This window comes from Ooceraea biroi, chromosome 7 (assembly GCF_003672135.1).
Source record: "Ooceraea biroi isolate clonal line C1 chromosome 7, Obir_v5.4, whole genome shotgun sequence".
Lineage (NCBI taxonomy): Eukaryota > Metazoa > Arthropoda > Insecta > Hymenoptera > Formicidae > Ooceraea > Ooceraea biroi.
The window spans coordinates 3,954,877-3,969,806 of record NC_039512.1 but is presented as its reverse complement, the minus strand read 5'-3'; the positions used below and the strand labels follow the sequence as shown (position 1 = coordinate 3,969,806).

General features: G+C 41.6%; 1 protein-coding gene across 1 annotated transcript in view; it reads right to left on the bottom strand.

The window, feature by feature from the left end:
• The window catches only part of LOC105277721, a 44,376-nt gene that overhangs the window by 14,077 nt on the left and 15,369 nt on the right, over positions 1–14,930 (bottom strand). The window contains exons 10-17 of the mRNA XM_020031076.2: positions 14,343–14,895; positions 13,689–14,098; positions 13,462–13,588; positions 12,887–13,339; positions 12,631–12,801; positions 11,738–11,866; positions 10,130–10,235; positions 2,889–3,070 (exon numbers count right to left, since the gene is read on the bottom strand). Of these exons, the coding sequence (XP_019886635.1) occupies positions 2,889–3,070; positions 10,130–10,235; positions 11,738–11,866; positions 12,631–12,801; positions 12,887–13,339; positions 13,462–13,588; positions 13,689–14,098; positions 14,343–14,895 (2,131 nt within the window). The remainder of the gene's footprint in view (positions 1–2,888; positions 3,071–10,129; positions 10,236–11,737; positions 11,867–12,630; positions 12,802–12,886; positions 13,340–13,461; positions 13,589–13,688; positions 14,099–14,342; positions 14,896–14,930) is intronic.

The window sequence follows — 14,930 nt, the reverse complement described above, 5'->3', positions numbered from 1 at the left end:
TCGATGCACGTTCAGGTGGTGATTCGATAAGTAAACACACTTGACAATTGAACAACCATCAATTTTACCCTTATATTAGTGTCTCTCTTCTCGATGTAAAAAATGTCGCTCAACCATGCGCTCCCACAAGCCGTCGCATTTAGCTGGTTTTGTTTGCGGCGTCGGTCGGGATCGGCAAATCGCGCGATGAAAAGAAGGGCGCCCCAGAGCGCGGGCGGTTTGGCGAAGTGCGCGGCGTGGATTTGCCCCGGTGTCCGGCGAAAAGTGCTCGTCATTGATATTCCGGGCGCATAGGAAAGGCAGAAGCGGCCGCTCTCCCTCTTTTCGCAACCGCCCCGGCTATGCTTCTCTTCGCCGCCACCATCAGCATCAACGACGCGTAACCAGCGACAGCCACCGTTCCCGCCAGCCCCACCGTGCGTCGACTACCCTTGCTTGCCCGCTGTGCCCTCGCACAGACACGCACATTCCGATCTAATTCAATTTCCAATCAACAGCCAATCAATTGATTCGAATTCGGTATACAGAGCGGTCGCTGCGCGTTCGGGACCTGCATGTCTATGAGGCCGCCCGCCACTACAGGGCACGTACCCCGTAAAAGTAGAGAATTAGCTTTTTACGTCCCGTAATTCCGCGGTACTAAGTGGAACGGAGATCTGCTGTCAGTGTAATGGTGCCACCGTCCGTCTTGCGTGATACGGCCTTCCGCGCGGTTCCGCCTGCGATAAAATATGATGGGATCTAGGATGGGATAATGGGAGATGAGAATCGAGCGTGATCGATGTTCGAACGATAGCGAGGATAGACACCGCATGTAATGAGGAAGGATTACTCAACTTTGAGGAATTTTCAGATGAATCTATCACGAGCCTACATCTTCGCGTGTATATCAAATCTTGATAGAAATCAAAGTCGAAAATATATGTGCGCACGTAGATCCGTGTTATTGATTCGTTTGGACAAGAGTTTACACTTAAATGCCACAAAAACATTTTGCATAAAATCGATTTCACAGCTAAAGCGTGAAACCCCAGCAACGAGCGAGGCGTTTCGACGTGTTTGTCCGATATTACGCAATAACATAATCAGCAGGTGACGCACCCCTCATCGAATCGCGTCGTACGTTCGACCCACGCGCCAGTACGTGTCGCAGAATGAACGCGTAGACCCAATTGTGCCCTGCTTAGCGATGCATAATACATACGAAACGTTCAATTCTGTCTCGCGCGCGTCAGTCTGCATTTGTCCCGCGCCGTTGCGCTTTTCGGAACGCGACCTGCATTCCAATCGCGGATTCGCCACGTGCGTCACGGCGGACAATCATCCTCGATACGTAATCAGCTTGTTTCCTCCCATTCGCGGTTTCCTCCCCTGCGTAATCGTGTATTCTTGATCGTGAGCGAGTTGCCGATATTGATGCATTGCAGGATTTGAATCTTCTGGAGGATCATCTTTCACTGAAAAATTGCCCACGCTACCGAGGACGCGATCACAGTCTTCGGACAGCATCACCTTTCCCGTGTTATCGGGAGTGAACTTTGAGGATGGTACGAGGTAAACGAAACGTACGAGTAAAACGAGAGCGCTCTCTCGTTCGGATCGAGATCGCGCGAGCTACACATCTCGTGCATAATGCAGCACAGCGACGAGTTCACCCAGCAAATGTTGGACGCTAATACATCTTGATGATAGATAGGGAGCATGTGTTTGGTCTTCGCAATGAGGCTGGCAGGGTAGCGGGGATATTGGGGTGGCGCGGCGGGGGCTTCCAGAGGTTCCACGGTAGGGCTGCTAGATGTGCCCGGGAGGTTCGGGGGATGACTCTCGGGGGTGGAACTCCGACGGGGGGTTGGTTGGCTAGGTTCTCTCGCCGGCGCTCGCTCTCCACGAGTTGCAATGCCGAGCACGTCGCCGTCAGACGAGCGTACGTGCGACACGACTACGCTTTTACGCCACTACCTCTACCTCTCTACTTGGTTCCTGACTGCTCCCTCCTTTCTCTCTCCCTGCTTCCCACTTTCTCTATCTCCGTCTCCGCCGCTTTCCTCATCCCTGGATACACCTCCTTCGCCCGCTTTCATTTTGTTCCTCCACCTCCAACTGCCGACTGCTCGGGCGAGCTTTCCGCCCGAGCTTCTGACTTTTCCGTCTTACTCTACCTACCGGAGACATTTCCAATAACGCGCCTTCTCATTGCGATTCGAACAACTTGCAGAAATTCGTCAGAAGCCGCGCATCTCAAGATGAATGTTCGACACTCGATTCTTCCTTTATCTTGTCGAAATTGTAAAAGAATACAAATATATCCGGCAATATTTGTAACTTATTATTTTTACTGGAATACGATAATTATTCAAAGATGAATTTCCTGCTTTTTATATATTGTTTTACTATATATTCACAAAAGGCATCTTTCAGTATATTTACTGAAAATATCATTTTATTAAAGTAATGATAAATCAATGCTAACTCATTTAATTACGTATTTATTCGAGATAATAAAATAATAAAATCACTATAAAAAAATTAATAAAATAAAAATTAATAAATAATTAAACAACTAAAAATAATTCGTAAAATTTCAGATAGGTTTCTACTGTATCAATCGAATCACAAGATCTTCTATGTACCGGGAAAAGATACGTTCACTGTCGGTATGCGTACCGACACTACTGCATAATACGTTTTGCTTACTGTTGATAAAAGCTATCTGCAGTTGAACACTTAAATAATCTAAGAATAGATTAATTCTAAGTAACATCTAAATGATTATCGTCAATTTTGCAAATCGCGTATATACATATGAATTTTATTATGTAAATCGTTTTCCCTCGTTGTCAAAAGTAATAAACGTCTATGTAAATTGAGCAACAGTAAAGATAACTCACAGTGATTCTGTTAATCCGATCATCAAGAACGTGCGGTTGCTCCAGGACGATTTCGTAATCGAAAAGTCGATCGTAAGCGGCTTTGAACTCCGTTCGTATAGTAGTCAGCTCGCGATGAAGAGCGTTGGCCATTTGCGCTTGCTCGACTCGTGATGCCAAGCTTTCCCATTTCTCGATCATACCTGAACAAATTGCGTAACAAAGTTTAATATTAATGTGTTAAGATAAAGAAAATGACGCATCATCTAATCGATTTCGTTGGAAAACATATTTTTAAGAAAATTACAAATGTAGAAATCTTGAAACCATTAAAACTATTTTATAACAAATGTTCTTTATATTATCTATATAAAACTAATTAAATTTCAATTAATCTATTTTACCCCAGAATAATATGAAAGGTATATTATATATAAGATATGTGTGTGTGTGTGTATTTCTTATAACCTAAACAACTAACGTGCTATAATTTAAAAACGCACAATAATATGCGATACGCACTTCCTCCTCCCTATATTATTACACATAACGATATACCTAACATATGTCATTTGAGTATGCAATGTGTATGTATTCGTGTGATCAACTGTTTCTTTTCTTTAGCAAGCTTCGAGGAAGTGCGCGAGAAGACTAGTAATTACACTTTCCTACTTTTTTTCCATTTCCGTGTTTCTCCTCAAGAGCTGCGCTCATATCTGTAACGTTTTTTTCATGATTTACGTGATTGTGCCGATCGCAACAGCCGATTATGCCGCGCGAGATGATTGTGCACAAGAAGCCTTAAGGTCAACAGACTTCTACCTGTACCGTACGGCTTCCGTGACCTCTTTCCTGTTGACTACTTTCTTTTTGTTACCGACCACTTTTTCCAGACCGAAATCGTGCGATCGCTGTACGATTGGATTCGAACGACAAACACGGCGCTAATAAAATCGAAATAACGAGCCAATTATCGTAAACATCGCAGAAATCGTGCAATGTCGGGAATACATCGTCGCAACCGCCTCCCCGCGCGATCGCGTCTTAAGGGGGGAGCCTGCTTTAGAACGCTGAAAATAAGGTATATTTTACGAATTGTTTTTGGAGAAACTATACAGCGGATCATTATAAAACTTTTATGCATTTATTAGTACATGTTTAAAGGTAAAAAAAATTATTTTTTGATTTGAATATATCGCTTGTAGAGGTCGTCCTGGAGAAATCTTAGTGCAGCCGCGTCGCCGGCATTGCAAATTGCTGAGCATTCTCCTGCCTCCAAATTTCGTCTAAACTGAAAAATTGAAATATGTTCTCGTTATTTATGAATTCCCATCGTCGATGAACCAAAGAGAGAAGAAAAGAGTTGAAAAGTGCCAAAATGGTGGAGCTTAGAACACAAAAGTACGATTTTTAGGCAAAGTTTTTGAACTTTTTCATGCAAAAATAATTGTTTAACTTAATGTTTTTATGAATATTAAAGGTTCATCGACGATGGGAATTCATAAATAACAAGAAAATATTTCAATTTTTCAGTTTGGATGAAATTTGGAGGCAGGAGAATGCTCACTAATTTACAATAAGATGACTCCAGGACGACCTCTACAGGCGATATATTCAAATCAAAAAATAATTTTTTTTATCTTTAAACATGTACTAATAAATGCATCAAAGTTTTATAATGATCCGCTGTATAGTTTCTCCAAAACAATTCGTAAAATTATACCTTATTTTCAACGTTCTAAAGCAGGCTCCCCCCTTAAAGATCGCTCGAAAAGCGCGCGGAATGCTGCAGGAAAACTTGGATACGTAGAAAGCGCCGGATTTTACATTGACCTACAGGAAATGACGGACCGTGCTCGACGTAGCAACATGAGCGTAATAACGCGCGTAGTAAAACTCATATGCACGTACGTAGCGCGTGCATACGCGCGCGTACCGTGGAATGTACCGCGTATCGTAATGCTTCGTCGCATATGATCGCCAGAGCGTAAATTGCCACTCGAAGCAACGTCCCCATGGTTTTACACGACGTTACACGAGAAGCGATCGTCTCGTGGAGGAGAGATACACGAAGCGTGTTATGTCCGCCGTAAATCAGCAAAGCGAATTCAAAATTATCACGTGACCGGCTCCGGCTTACCTAACGATGACGAGAACGCATAAGCGAAACCGCTATCGATGCCATTTCGTTCCGCGTTTTGCGTAGGACGCGATAGATAGACATTTTTCTACTCTTTTTTCACGTTTGCAGTTTATCGTTTCGTGCTGTATATTTCGAGCGTTTTTCCGTGGCAGGTGGATAACTTTCCCGAAACTAATCGGAATTTTATTTCGTCCGAGGGAAGTGGAGCGTCAATTACGAGAGATCGCGATTGCGGTGTTTCGAACGTAGCCGATACCGGCAGAGAAAAGATGATTGATGGGTTTGGCAGATAACGGATTCGTTTTACGACCAACGTATTTTTACATGCGTGTAACAATGTCAAGTTTCGAAAGTGGGCGATGCTTAATGTAATTTCTTCAGCACTAGAAAAAAGAATTATGAAGGATAGATGTAAAATTTGAAATATTACAATAATATTTTTTAATATTTTACATATTTCTTAAATATTTTAGATTTCCTAGTTTTTAAATCCATTCACGTTTTAAATAGGATCTTATTTCCGAGTATATACAGTTTCAAATATTTGTTCAGATCTCCCGTTTTATCGATGTTTTCATCGTATAATTGCGTTGGCGTCACCTACATCGTCCGTTTCCTTACGTCACTTTTAGATATATGCCGTACCAACTGCACATCGGCAGTACAATTTCAACAATTTTTAACGCATATCACTAATTGCTTAACATATATACATATATGTTAACTTTACATAACCACACACACACTTGAAAACTGTTTGAAAGTAATAACCGTTTCTGCCGATGCAAAAAATGACGACCATATTAAGAATAGAGTTTTGTACACACTCGTCAGTCAGGAGCAACTTTTTCACGAATAATACGATGTATTAAAAAAAAACAAAAACAGAATTTTGACCAATCATTCGAAAAGAATATTTCTCGTGACTTTTAATGTGATGTACCACAACATTAATTACGAAATAATCGTAACCAAAATACGTACACGAATTGCCCGAAGTGATCGTTTCCCTTTGCGTGAGCATTGCAAATAAGTTGTATCGTCGAGATGAAGAACTCGAAGCAACGGGCAGATGTATTAACCAATGGCGCAGTATCGTTTCGAGTAATCACGATGACGGACAGACGGAAGGGGACACGACGGACGAACGTCCGACGACATTCGAACGCATCGGGGGACTGAGCGAGTATTCGCGGTCGCGAACGCGAGCACTGGTTCACGTGACACCTGAACACAGCGGCGATACGAACGCGCGAACGAATGAGCGAGCCGTATTCGTGGCGCCAACGCGCCTGCGGTAGCGCCCGTATTGCAAGCATTTTTACGACTTGGCGATAAAACGTGATAAGACATAAATATAAACTATTATCTATTATGTAAGAGGCGAAAAATAACTAGGAGACTGCCTTGGATTTGAACTCGAACTCTCCGGGATCCCTGGTTCACACGCCTAGGTCTTAGGCTGTACGGCCAATACTCCTACTGTTGTGATCAACTTGTTTTCATTCTGATCCTCTCTACGACCTGTCAGTCTCGACTATCTTTCCAGATCTTACAGCTCGGCCAGCCTGACATTACATTCGTCCCCGAATGTCTCCAAATCGTCGGTTCACTCCACTTGAGTCCCTCTCAACCTCCATTTTTGGTTCACTCTTCTGAGTCCCTCCCAACCTCCATTTTTGGTTCACTCTTCTGAGTCCCTCCCAACATCCATTGTTGGTTCACTCTTCTGAGTCCTTCCCAATCTCCATGTTGGTTCACTCCTCTGAGTCCGTCCCGACCTCCATGTTCAGGCTTCACTACCGGCCAGCTGCTTCTCAACTCCCTCCTCTCCGAGGGGTAGCGGATGAATTTTAACTGTCTTCGAGGGGTAGCGGATTTTATCCCACTTCTGAACTGTAAGAGGCGAAAAATAACTAGGAGACTGCCTTAGATTTGAACTCGAACTCTCCGGGATCCCTGGTTCACACGCCTAGGTCTTAGGCTGTACGGCCAATACTCCTACTGTTGTGATCAACTTGTTTTCATTCTGATCCTCTCTACGACCTGTCAGTCTCGACTATCTTTCCAGATCTTACAGCTCGGCCAGCCTGACATTACATTCGTCCCCGAATGTCTCCAAATCGTCGGTTCACTCCACTCGAGTCCCTCTGAACCTCCATTTTTGGTTCACTCTTCTGAGTCCCTCCCAACCTCCATTTTTGGTTCACTCTTCTGAGTCCCTCCCAACATCCATTGTTGGTTCACTCTTCTGAGTCCTTCCCAATCTCCATGTTGGTTCACTCCTCTGAGTCCGTCCCGACCTCCATGTTCAGGCTTCACTACCGGCCAGCTGCTTCTCAACTCCCTCCTCTCCGAGGGGTAGCGGATGAATTTCAACTGTCTTCGAGGGGTAACGGATTTTATCCCACTTCTGAACTGTAAGAGGCGAAAAATAACTAGGAGACTGCCTTAGATTTGAACTCGAACTCTCCGGGATCCCTGGTTCACACGCCTAGGTCTTAGGCTGTACGGCCAATACTCCTACTGTTGTGATCAACTTGTTTTCATTCTGATCCTCTCTACGACCTGTCAGTCTCGACTATCTTTCCAGATCTTACAGCTCGGCCAGCCTGACATTACATTCGTCCCCGAATGTCTCCAAATCGTCGGTTCACTCCACTTGAGTCCCTCCCAACCTCCATTTTTGGTTCACTCCTCTGAGTCCCTCTCAACCTCCATTTTTGGTTCACTCTTCTGAGTTCCTCCCAACATCCATTTTTGGTTCACTCCTCTGAGTCCCTCCCAACCTCCATGTTGGTTCACTCCTCTGAGTCCTTCCCAATCTCCATGTTGGTTCACTCCTCTGAGTCCGTCCCGACCTCCATGTTCAGGCTTCACTACCGGCCAGCTGCTTCTCAACTCCCTCCTCTCCGAGGGATAGCGGATGAATCTCAACTGTCTTCGAGGGGTAGCGGATCTTATCCCACTTCTGAACTGTAAGAGGCGAAAAATAACTAGGAGACTGCCTTGGATTTGAACTCGAACTCTCCAGGATCCCTGGTTCACACGCCTAGGTCTTAGGCTGTACGGCCAATACTCCTACTGTTGTGATCAACTTGTTTTCATTCCGATCCTCTCTACGACCTGTCAGTCTCGACTATCTTTCCAGATCTTACAGCTCGGCCAGCCTGACATTACATTCGTCCCCGAATGTCTCCAAATCGTCGGTTCACTCCACTTGAGTCCCTCTCAACCTCCATTTTTGGTTCACTCTTCCGAGTCCCTCCCAACATCCATTTTTGGTTCACTCTTCTGAGTCCCTCCCAACCTCCATGTTGGTTCACTCCTCTGAGTCCTTCCCAATCTCCATGTTGGTTCACTTCTCTGAGTCCGTCCCGACCTCCATGTTCAGGCTTCACTACCGGCCAGCTGCTTCTCAACTCCCTCCTCTCCGAGGGGTAGCGGATGAATTTCAACTGTCTTCGAGGGGTAACGGATTTTATCCCACTTCTGAACTGTAAGAGGCGAAAAATAACTAGGAGACTGCCTTAGATTTGAACTCGATCTCTCCGGGATCCCTGGTTCACACGCCTAGGTCTTAGGCTGTACGGCCAATACTCCTACTGTTGTGATCAACTTGTTTTCATTCTGATCCTCTCTACGACCTGTCAGTCTCGACTATCTTTTCAGATCTTACAATTACTATTAATCCAGTGCCTTCTAACAAGAATCCAGGTTTTAAACTACGTTGCTTGCTCCACTAGTGGCATATTTCACAGCAGAAATTAGAAACAGCACTTTGACGACGCGAGAGACACTCGTGTTTAAATATTTGAATTTAAATATTAAAAATGTGATTTGAATGTTTGAATTTAAAATTGTTATGGCGCGTTGAATTCATGTATGTTCATGTAAGGCGTGGTTTTCGAACATCACGCGTTGATACGTTGCCAATGTGCACATCCACCTACCTACTTATCCATTCTATACCTTATCTGTACCTTAGCACCCACATGAACATGCGATCGGAAAGACGTGGTTAAAGTTACGAGCAAGATTTGTTATTAATGCAACTTGAAACTCAATGCGTTAGTCTATAAGCGTGGGCTGGGAGGTTGAGAAGGCTGCTTTAGTTGGTAAATGTTAGGAACAATGTCGACGTCCATAATCAGACAGTGCAGCGTGAAATAATTTACAATGCGTTGTGGTCATTAAGAGCACAGACATTACCATTTTCTACTTTCTCTTACACTCGGATGCGTCTATTCAAACTTCGTCGGGTAGAAAGTAAATTACGTCGTTTCTAACGTCAATCAAAAGTTGCTACGGAAGTATGTATGCGTATGATGGTGGTGTATGTGTTTGATGTAGTCTGCGTTTTCTTATTATTAATAATATATATTTTATACACCCTTTGTTAATTTCAGAAATAATATTTCATGTGTAATCATTATATCATTGCGGATTTCAAAATGTCAAAATGTAAGAACCATTAGATGCAATTTAATAATACATGCTAGTAAAAGCAAATTTAATAAAAAGAAAGAATATAAAGATATTTATTTGACATAAATAAAATAAATTTGTACGTAACCACATACACATGTACATAAAATAATTAAATAATATTAGTTAAGTTAAAAAGACTAGTTCACGTTTTTATGATATTTAACAGCGCTTGCTATGAATGTCAAACCGGTTGAATTAGGACGACGGTTTCGCAATAACATAGCGACTTCAGCTAATTCTGGCACAGTACCGTATAGGAGAGTACAGTTACTCCTCTAAGCGAGTTTACAAGACAAAATTTGGAACTTTTTAAGTGATAAAAGTGTGCATTCAAATTGGTGTTATCTACTCTCTCGTCCAAAACATAAATACGATCGTGCTGATAATATAAGATAAGAACAGATACGATGGAACAACATGATCACGTGTTTATCTTTGATGTGTTGTATAAAACTCGATTCTTTGTACATGCATTAATATACGCGCGATTGTACAAAACGTTTGTTTCTGTAAAAGTTTTCACTATATGCCAAAAACGACGCAGGGGGGCAAATTCGCTTAAGCCAAGATGCAAAGCAACAGTTAGGTACAAAAACAAAATTTGATCAATTATTTTTTTTATACTCACTGAGAATTTGTTTCAAGTATTTCTCATTTCGAAGATATTCGTTCTGTGACTTTAGAACGGCCTGCAAACATCCTAAGTTTTCTTTACACGTAGACTCCATTTCAGCCTATTTGAGATAAAAAGGTAAATTGATTAAATAATACGCTTACATTCTGTCGTAATACGAATTGATTGTACAATATTTATTAACCAGTTTATTACATTATTTTATTATTTCTACTATGGCCCATGGCTCCACGCAAATAATAAAAAATGAAGAAACGTGTTCAATTCTATTTACAAATTAACGTGACAGCTTAAGTTAAGTAAAAAAACTTATAATAAAAAGAGTAAAATAGAGAAAGAAAATCAGTAAAGGTATATTGTAAAAAAGTAATTTGCCATCTCTCATCTAAGAGAGGTGTAAACGCTATACAAAATAAAATATTATAGAAGAAGAGATATATTATAACGAAAAACTTTAAAGTAAATTTTATCAACTATATTTCATGCGCTTATATATACAGTGCTGGCAAAAAGTTCCGGAACGGTTAAAAATCTTGGAAAATAATGATTTAGTGGAAAAAGGTTTCAAACAAAAAGCATAGGGCTTAAAAAAATCTATTAGATGATGATATCTATTTGACCTTGGTATGACCTTGGAAAGCCCGGTCATGGTCAACATAAAAATCTTAAATGGAAACCCCTATTTTTTATTACATATTCTTGTAGCTTAGCTCGAGAGCTTTTCGAAACTCTATAATAAATTTTTTTTCTCTTACGTACTTTTTGACTTATAAGGCTTGTTTGAAGGTTACACAGTACCGCCGGTAGAATTACCCAAGGTGTACCGCGTGGAGGTTGCACGGTCGGATTTACACCTCTTTTGTGCGTGTGCGCGTGCGTGTATGTATGTATGTATGTATGTATGTATGTATGTATGTATGTATGTATGTATGTATGTATGTATGTATGTATGTATGTATGTGCGTGCGTGCGTGCGTGCATGAGTGTGTTCTTCATAAAACTAACTTCACAAAAATAGTTTATACTCGTATGTACGAACAACGACATTACACACACACACACACACACACAAAAGAGGTATAAATCCGACCGTGCAACCTCCATGCGGTACACCTTGAGTAATTCTAATGCCGGCGGTACTGTGTAACCTTCAAGCCTTATAAGTAAAAAAATACGTAAGAGAAAAAAAATTTATTATAGCGTTTCGAAAAGCTCTCGAGCTAAGCTACAAGAATATGTAATAAAAAATAGGGGTTTCCATTTAAGATTTTTATGTTGACCATGACCGGGCTTTCCAAGGTCATACCAAGGTCAAATAGATATCATCTAATAGATTTTTTTAAGCCCTATGCTTTTTGTTCGAAACATTTTTCCACTAAATCATTATTTTCCAAGATTTTTAACCGTTCCGGAACTTTTTGCCAGCACTGTATATGTACATACAATACGACGTGCTACATGTTAACAGAAGGTTTTGCGAAATAAAGCAAAGTAACGGTTAAAGCGAATAAAAGGTAAGACGAAAAGCGTACACCAAAACCATATGTAAGGTGTTTTGCACAGAGGATTGTTCATTGTAAACAATAGTAACAAGATACGTACGAATTCTGTGGAAATCGTGGATCTTACGAAAGCAGATTCAACGAGCAGAAGTTGCGATTGTGAATTTTCGGTGATTCTTCGTAAATCCTCTTCGTCACTGTCACTGTCTTCCGTACTGTCGCCAATCGTCTAGAAAATCATCAACATGCTTGAATATCATTTATGTAGAATAGTATTATATAACACGTAGCACCGTTAAACTTGAATAAAACGTTACGTGGATATACAAGAGGTCCGTCATACGGCAAATGCATAATTTAAATGATCATTTTAATATTTATATAATATGCTTTATACTTTGTTATCGAAACTCTGCCTGATTATTTATTGATAATATAAAGATACTTTTAATAGTCTTTCTAAAATTTATTATCTACGTTTTATAGCATATTTAGCAAATACTTGCAAAATTTAATTTTTGGGCATTATTTTTAATCATTACACATTAATCATTGATCATCACATAATTATTAAAATAGACCCTCTTTTTTGCTCATGGATCAATCATGGATTACATTTATTTTATAGCAAAGCTACTTAATTTTCTGTCGATTACGTCTCGTAAATGAACGAGACAATACCTCGAAACCCTTACATATAAGTAATATATTACATCATCGACATTTATTTATCCCCATGAAGGAATAAAACACCTCTATGTATATTGCTTGAAAAGTTTATTTGTGGTAACTATCATCTAAAGCAGTAGTGCTCTAGATTATACGTTCTATCCGTAAACATTGTAGAGGATGGCAGACAAGTATCTAACATTACGGATATATAAAACTCATTGATATGGTTTAATAATACATATTGTTTTTCTATTGCTGGCAGTGCCTTCCCTATAGGAAGAATATCGACACCTGGTCGAGTAAGAATAGTAAGAGACCTACATGATACGTGCGAATCTTAGGCAGTGGCGAGGTAGCAGGAAGTGCACTTATACTGGACGCGCATTCCGACTGACTATCGAGGAAATTTCGATAGTCATCTCCGAAATCCAACAATCTTCGAGCCGTCTCTACGTCCAGCGGCTCGCTGTAAGCCTCGCTCATATATTTCTCCTGCGGATTAACAAGTCGGTCGATATAAAAAAAAAACCAGTACCTTGTGGATCGTCATTACGAGTACCGTGCAATTTTGTGTTACCTGATAATTATCCCAAGCCTGTTCGTAGAGTGAATTATTACCGAGACTATTCATCTCTACATCACTGTCTACATTTAACTGCTGATTGCTTAGGTCCCTGTCGTTCAGCACGCTGTTCATATTATTATCGTAGGAGAAGTGCCCTTGGACACAATTACACTCTTCGCCCTCAGTCTCCGATGTGGAAGCACCAGACTGACAACAGAGCAGCCTGAGCGGTGTTGGATTACTTGGCCTCTCAACGTGCAACTGTTGGTGGACGGTACTGCCTGAGAAGGATCCAGATTTAACGAGATTCGTCGCTCGACTGTGGTAATTTTCTTTGGAAACTGAATGCGACGTGCGATTTAGATTCACTTTGCGGGACGACCGTTGGTGATTCGAGCTACCATCGCTCCCTGCCGAATGATGATTGGCTTGCGCACCTTCCGAACTAGATTCGCTCTTACGGCCCTAATCAAACGAATTGATCGCTACACTTCAGTCTGGGTTGATGCATAAAGTAATGCAAGATGTACTTCAAAAAGCATCATCGAAATATCGATTTTTATGTTCAGTTCTAATGACGTCCTTACCAAAGTCTTCTTGCGCAATCTGTTTTTCTTTTTGCGAAATGAAATATTCCTAGCTACGCGACCGTCAGGATATACAAGAGATTCTTCTAATAAAGTGGATGTGGAATTAAATGATTTCCGTGATCCTCTGTAACACAAATGCATTCAATTTAGCATGAAAAAATGGCGTATTGAGTGAAAAAAATTTTGTCTAAAATGAGAAACTTGATAAACAAATGGACACTTACGCAGCATCCAAGGATACGGATTTGGTAGGCGGAGTTGTAACTAACTGATGAAGCGCAGTCTCGGATATGGAAAACGGTAAAATTGGGTCGTTTATCTGAGTTAGATTAGGATTATCACCGATCTGGGAGATGCAAGAAACACTCCACGGTCTAGACCCTTTTGCCTTTTGCTTAGAGCGCATTATAACTTTCGGTGTACTTTCGCCGGTAGGTGCTTCGTTAACAGGAATTTGTTTTTGCACGTAATCGAGTATCTCTTGTGACAGGGACTGCGACATAGACCCGAGAGCGCCTTCGAATCGACGATAGGTCGCGATACTGCTCTGCAAATCGTCCGACGATATCGATTGTCTTTCTCCATCGGATTCCTCCGTCGTGTACTCGCCGCTGGCGTCGCAGCTGTCCAATGGCTGTAATACATGCCATTTACGTGATTATAAAGTCACATCTCTCATTAGCTAGTATTATCCACCGCGTAATAGACATCGCGCAGAAAAATATCGCTATTATGTAACCAACTATCGCGTACGATGCAATTTTATTACGTACGAATTGCATGCGAGTAAACGCAACACTGAAACTAAATACTATTCGGAAGAAAGCTTTGTATAATAACTCTCGGTGTTTTAGAAAATGATCTACTCTCCAAATTACCTGCGATCTACCCTCGTGACTTCTCGACGCGTTCAGTTTCAACCATTCTCTCACGCGCGCGTACTTAGCTCGGTGATTGTTCGTCACGTCTTTCTCCTCGAGTACCAACTGCGGAAAAGCGCGCGAGGCAATCGTGTGCCTCTCCTCGCCAATTAAGTTCTCAACCTCTTTAATTAACCTTTGGATGCTTGATTTATCGCTGCTCTTTTCGTCGTCGCTATCCTTCTGCTGAGTTTCGTGATCGCGAGAGTCTTTTACGATCCTTTCTCTGTCGTGGCCTGCACTCTTCTCTCGCGCAAAATGTATTTTCTCTGACACATCGACGCGCGGGCGCTCATCAAAATCTAGACGGACCACGAGGTTCGTCTTTCGCTGCTCCGAGACGACAAACGAGTTACTTTGACGAGCGGAGGTGTAAGTCCACTCTTCCTCGGAGGAATCATCCATCACTGCATTGGATGATTCCTGAACCGATTGATCACAATCCGCCTCGGAGTCGGTGTCCAAGTGTTTGAAATAGAACGTAGCGCAGTTCTTTGACTTTCGGTCGGACCTGGATATCAGGAAACAATGGACAATGCATCTTAC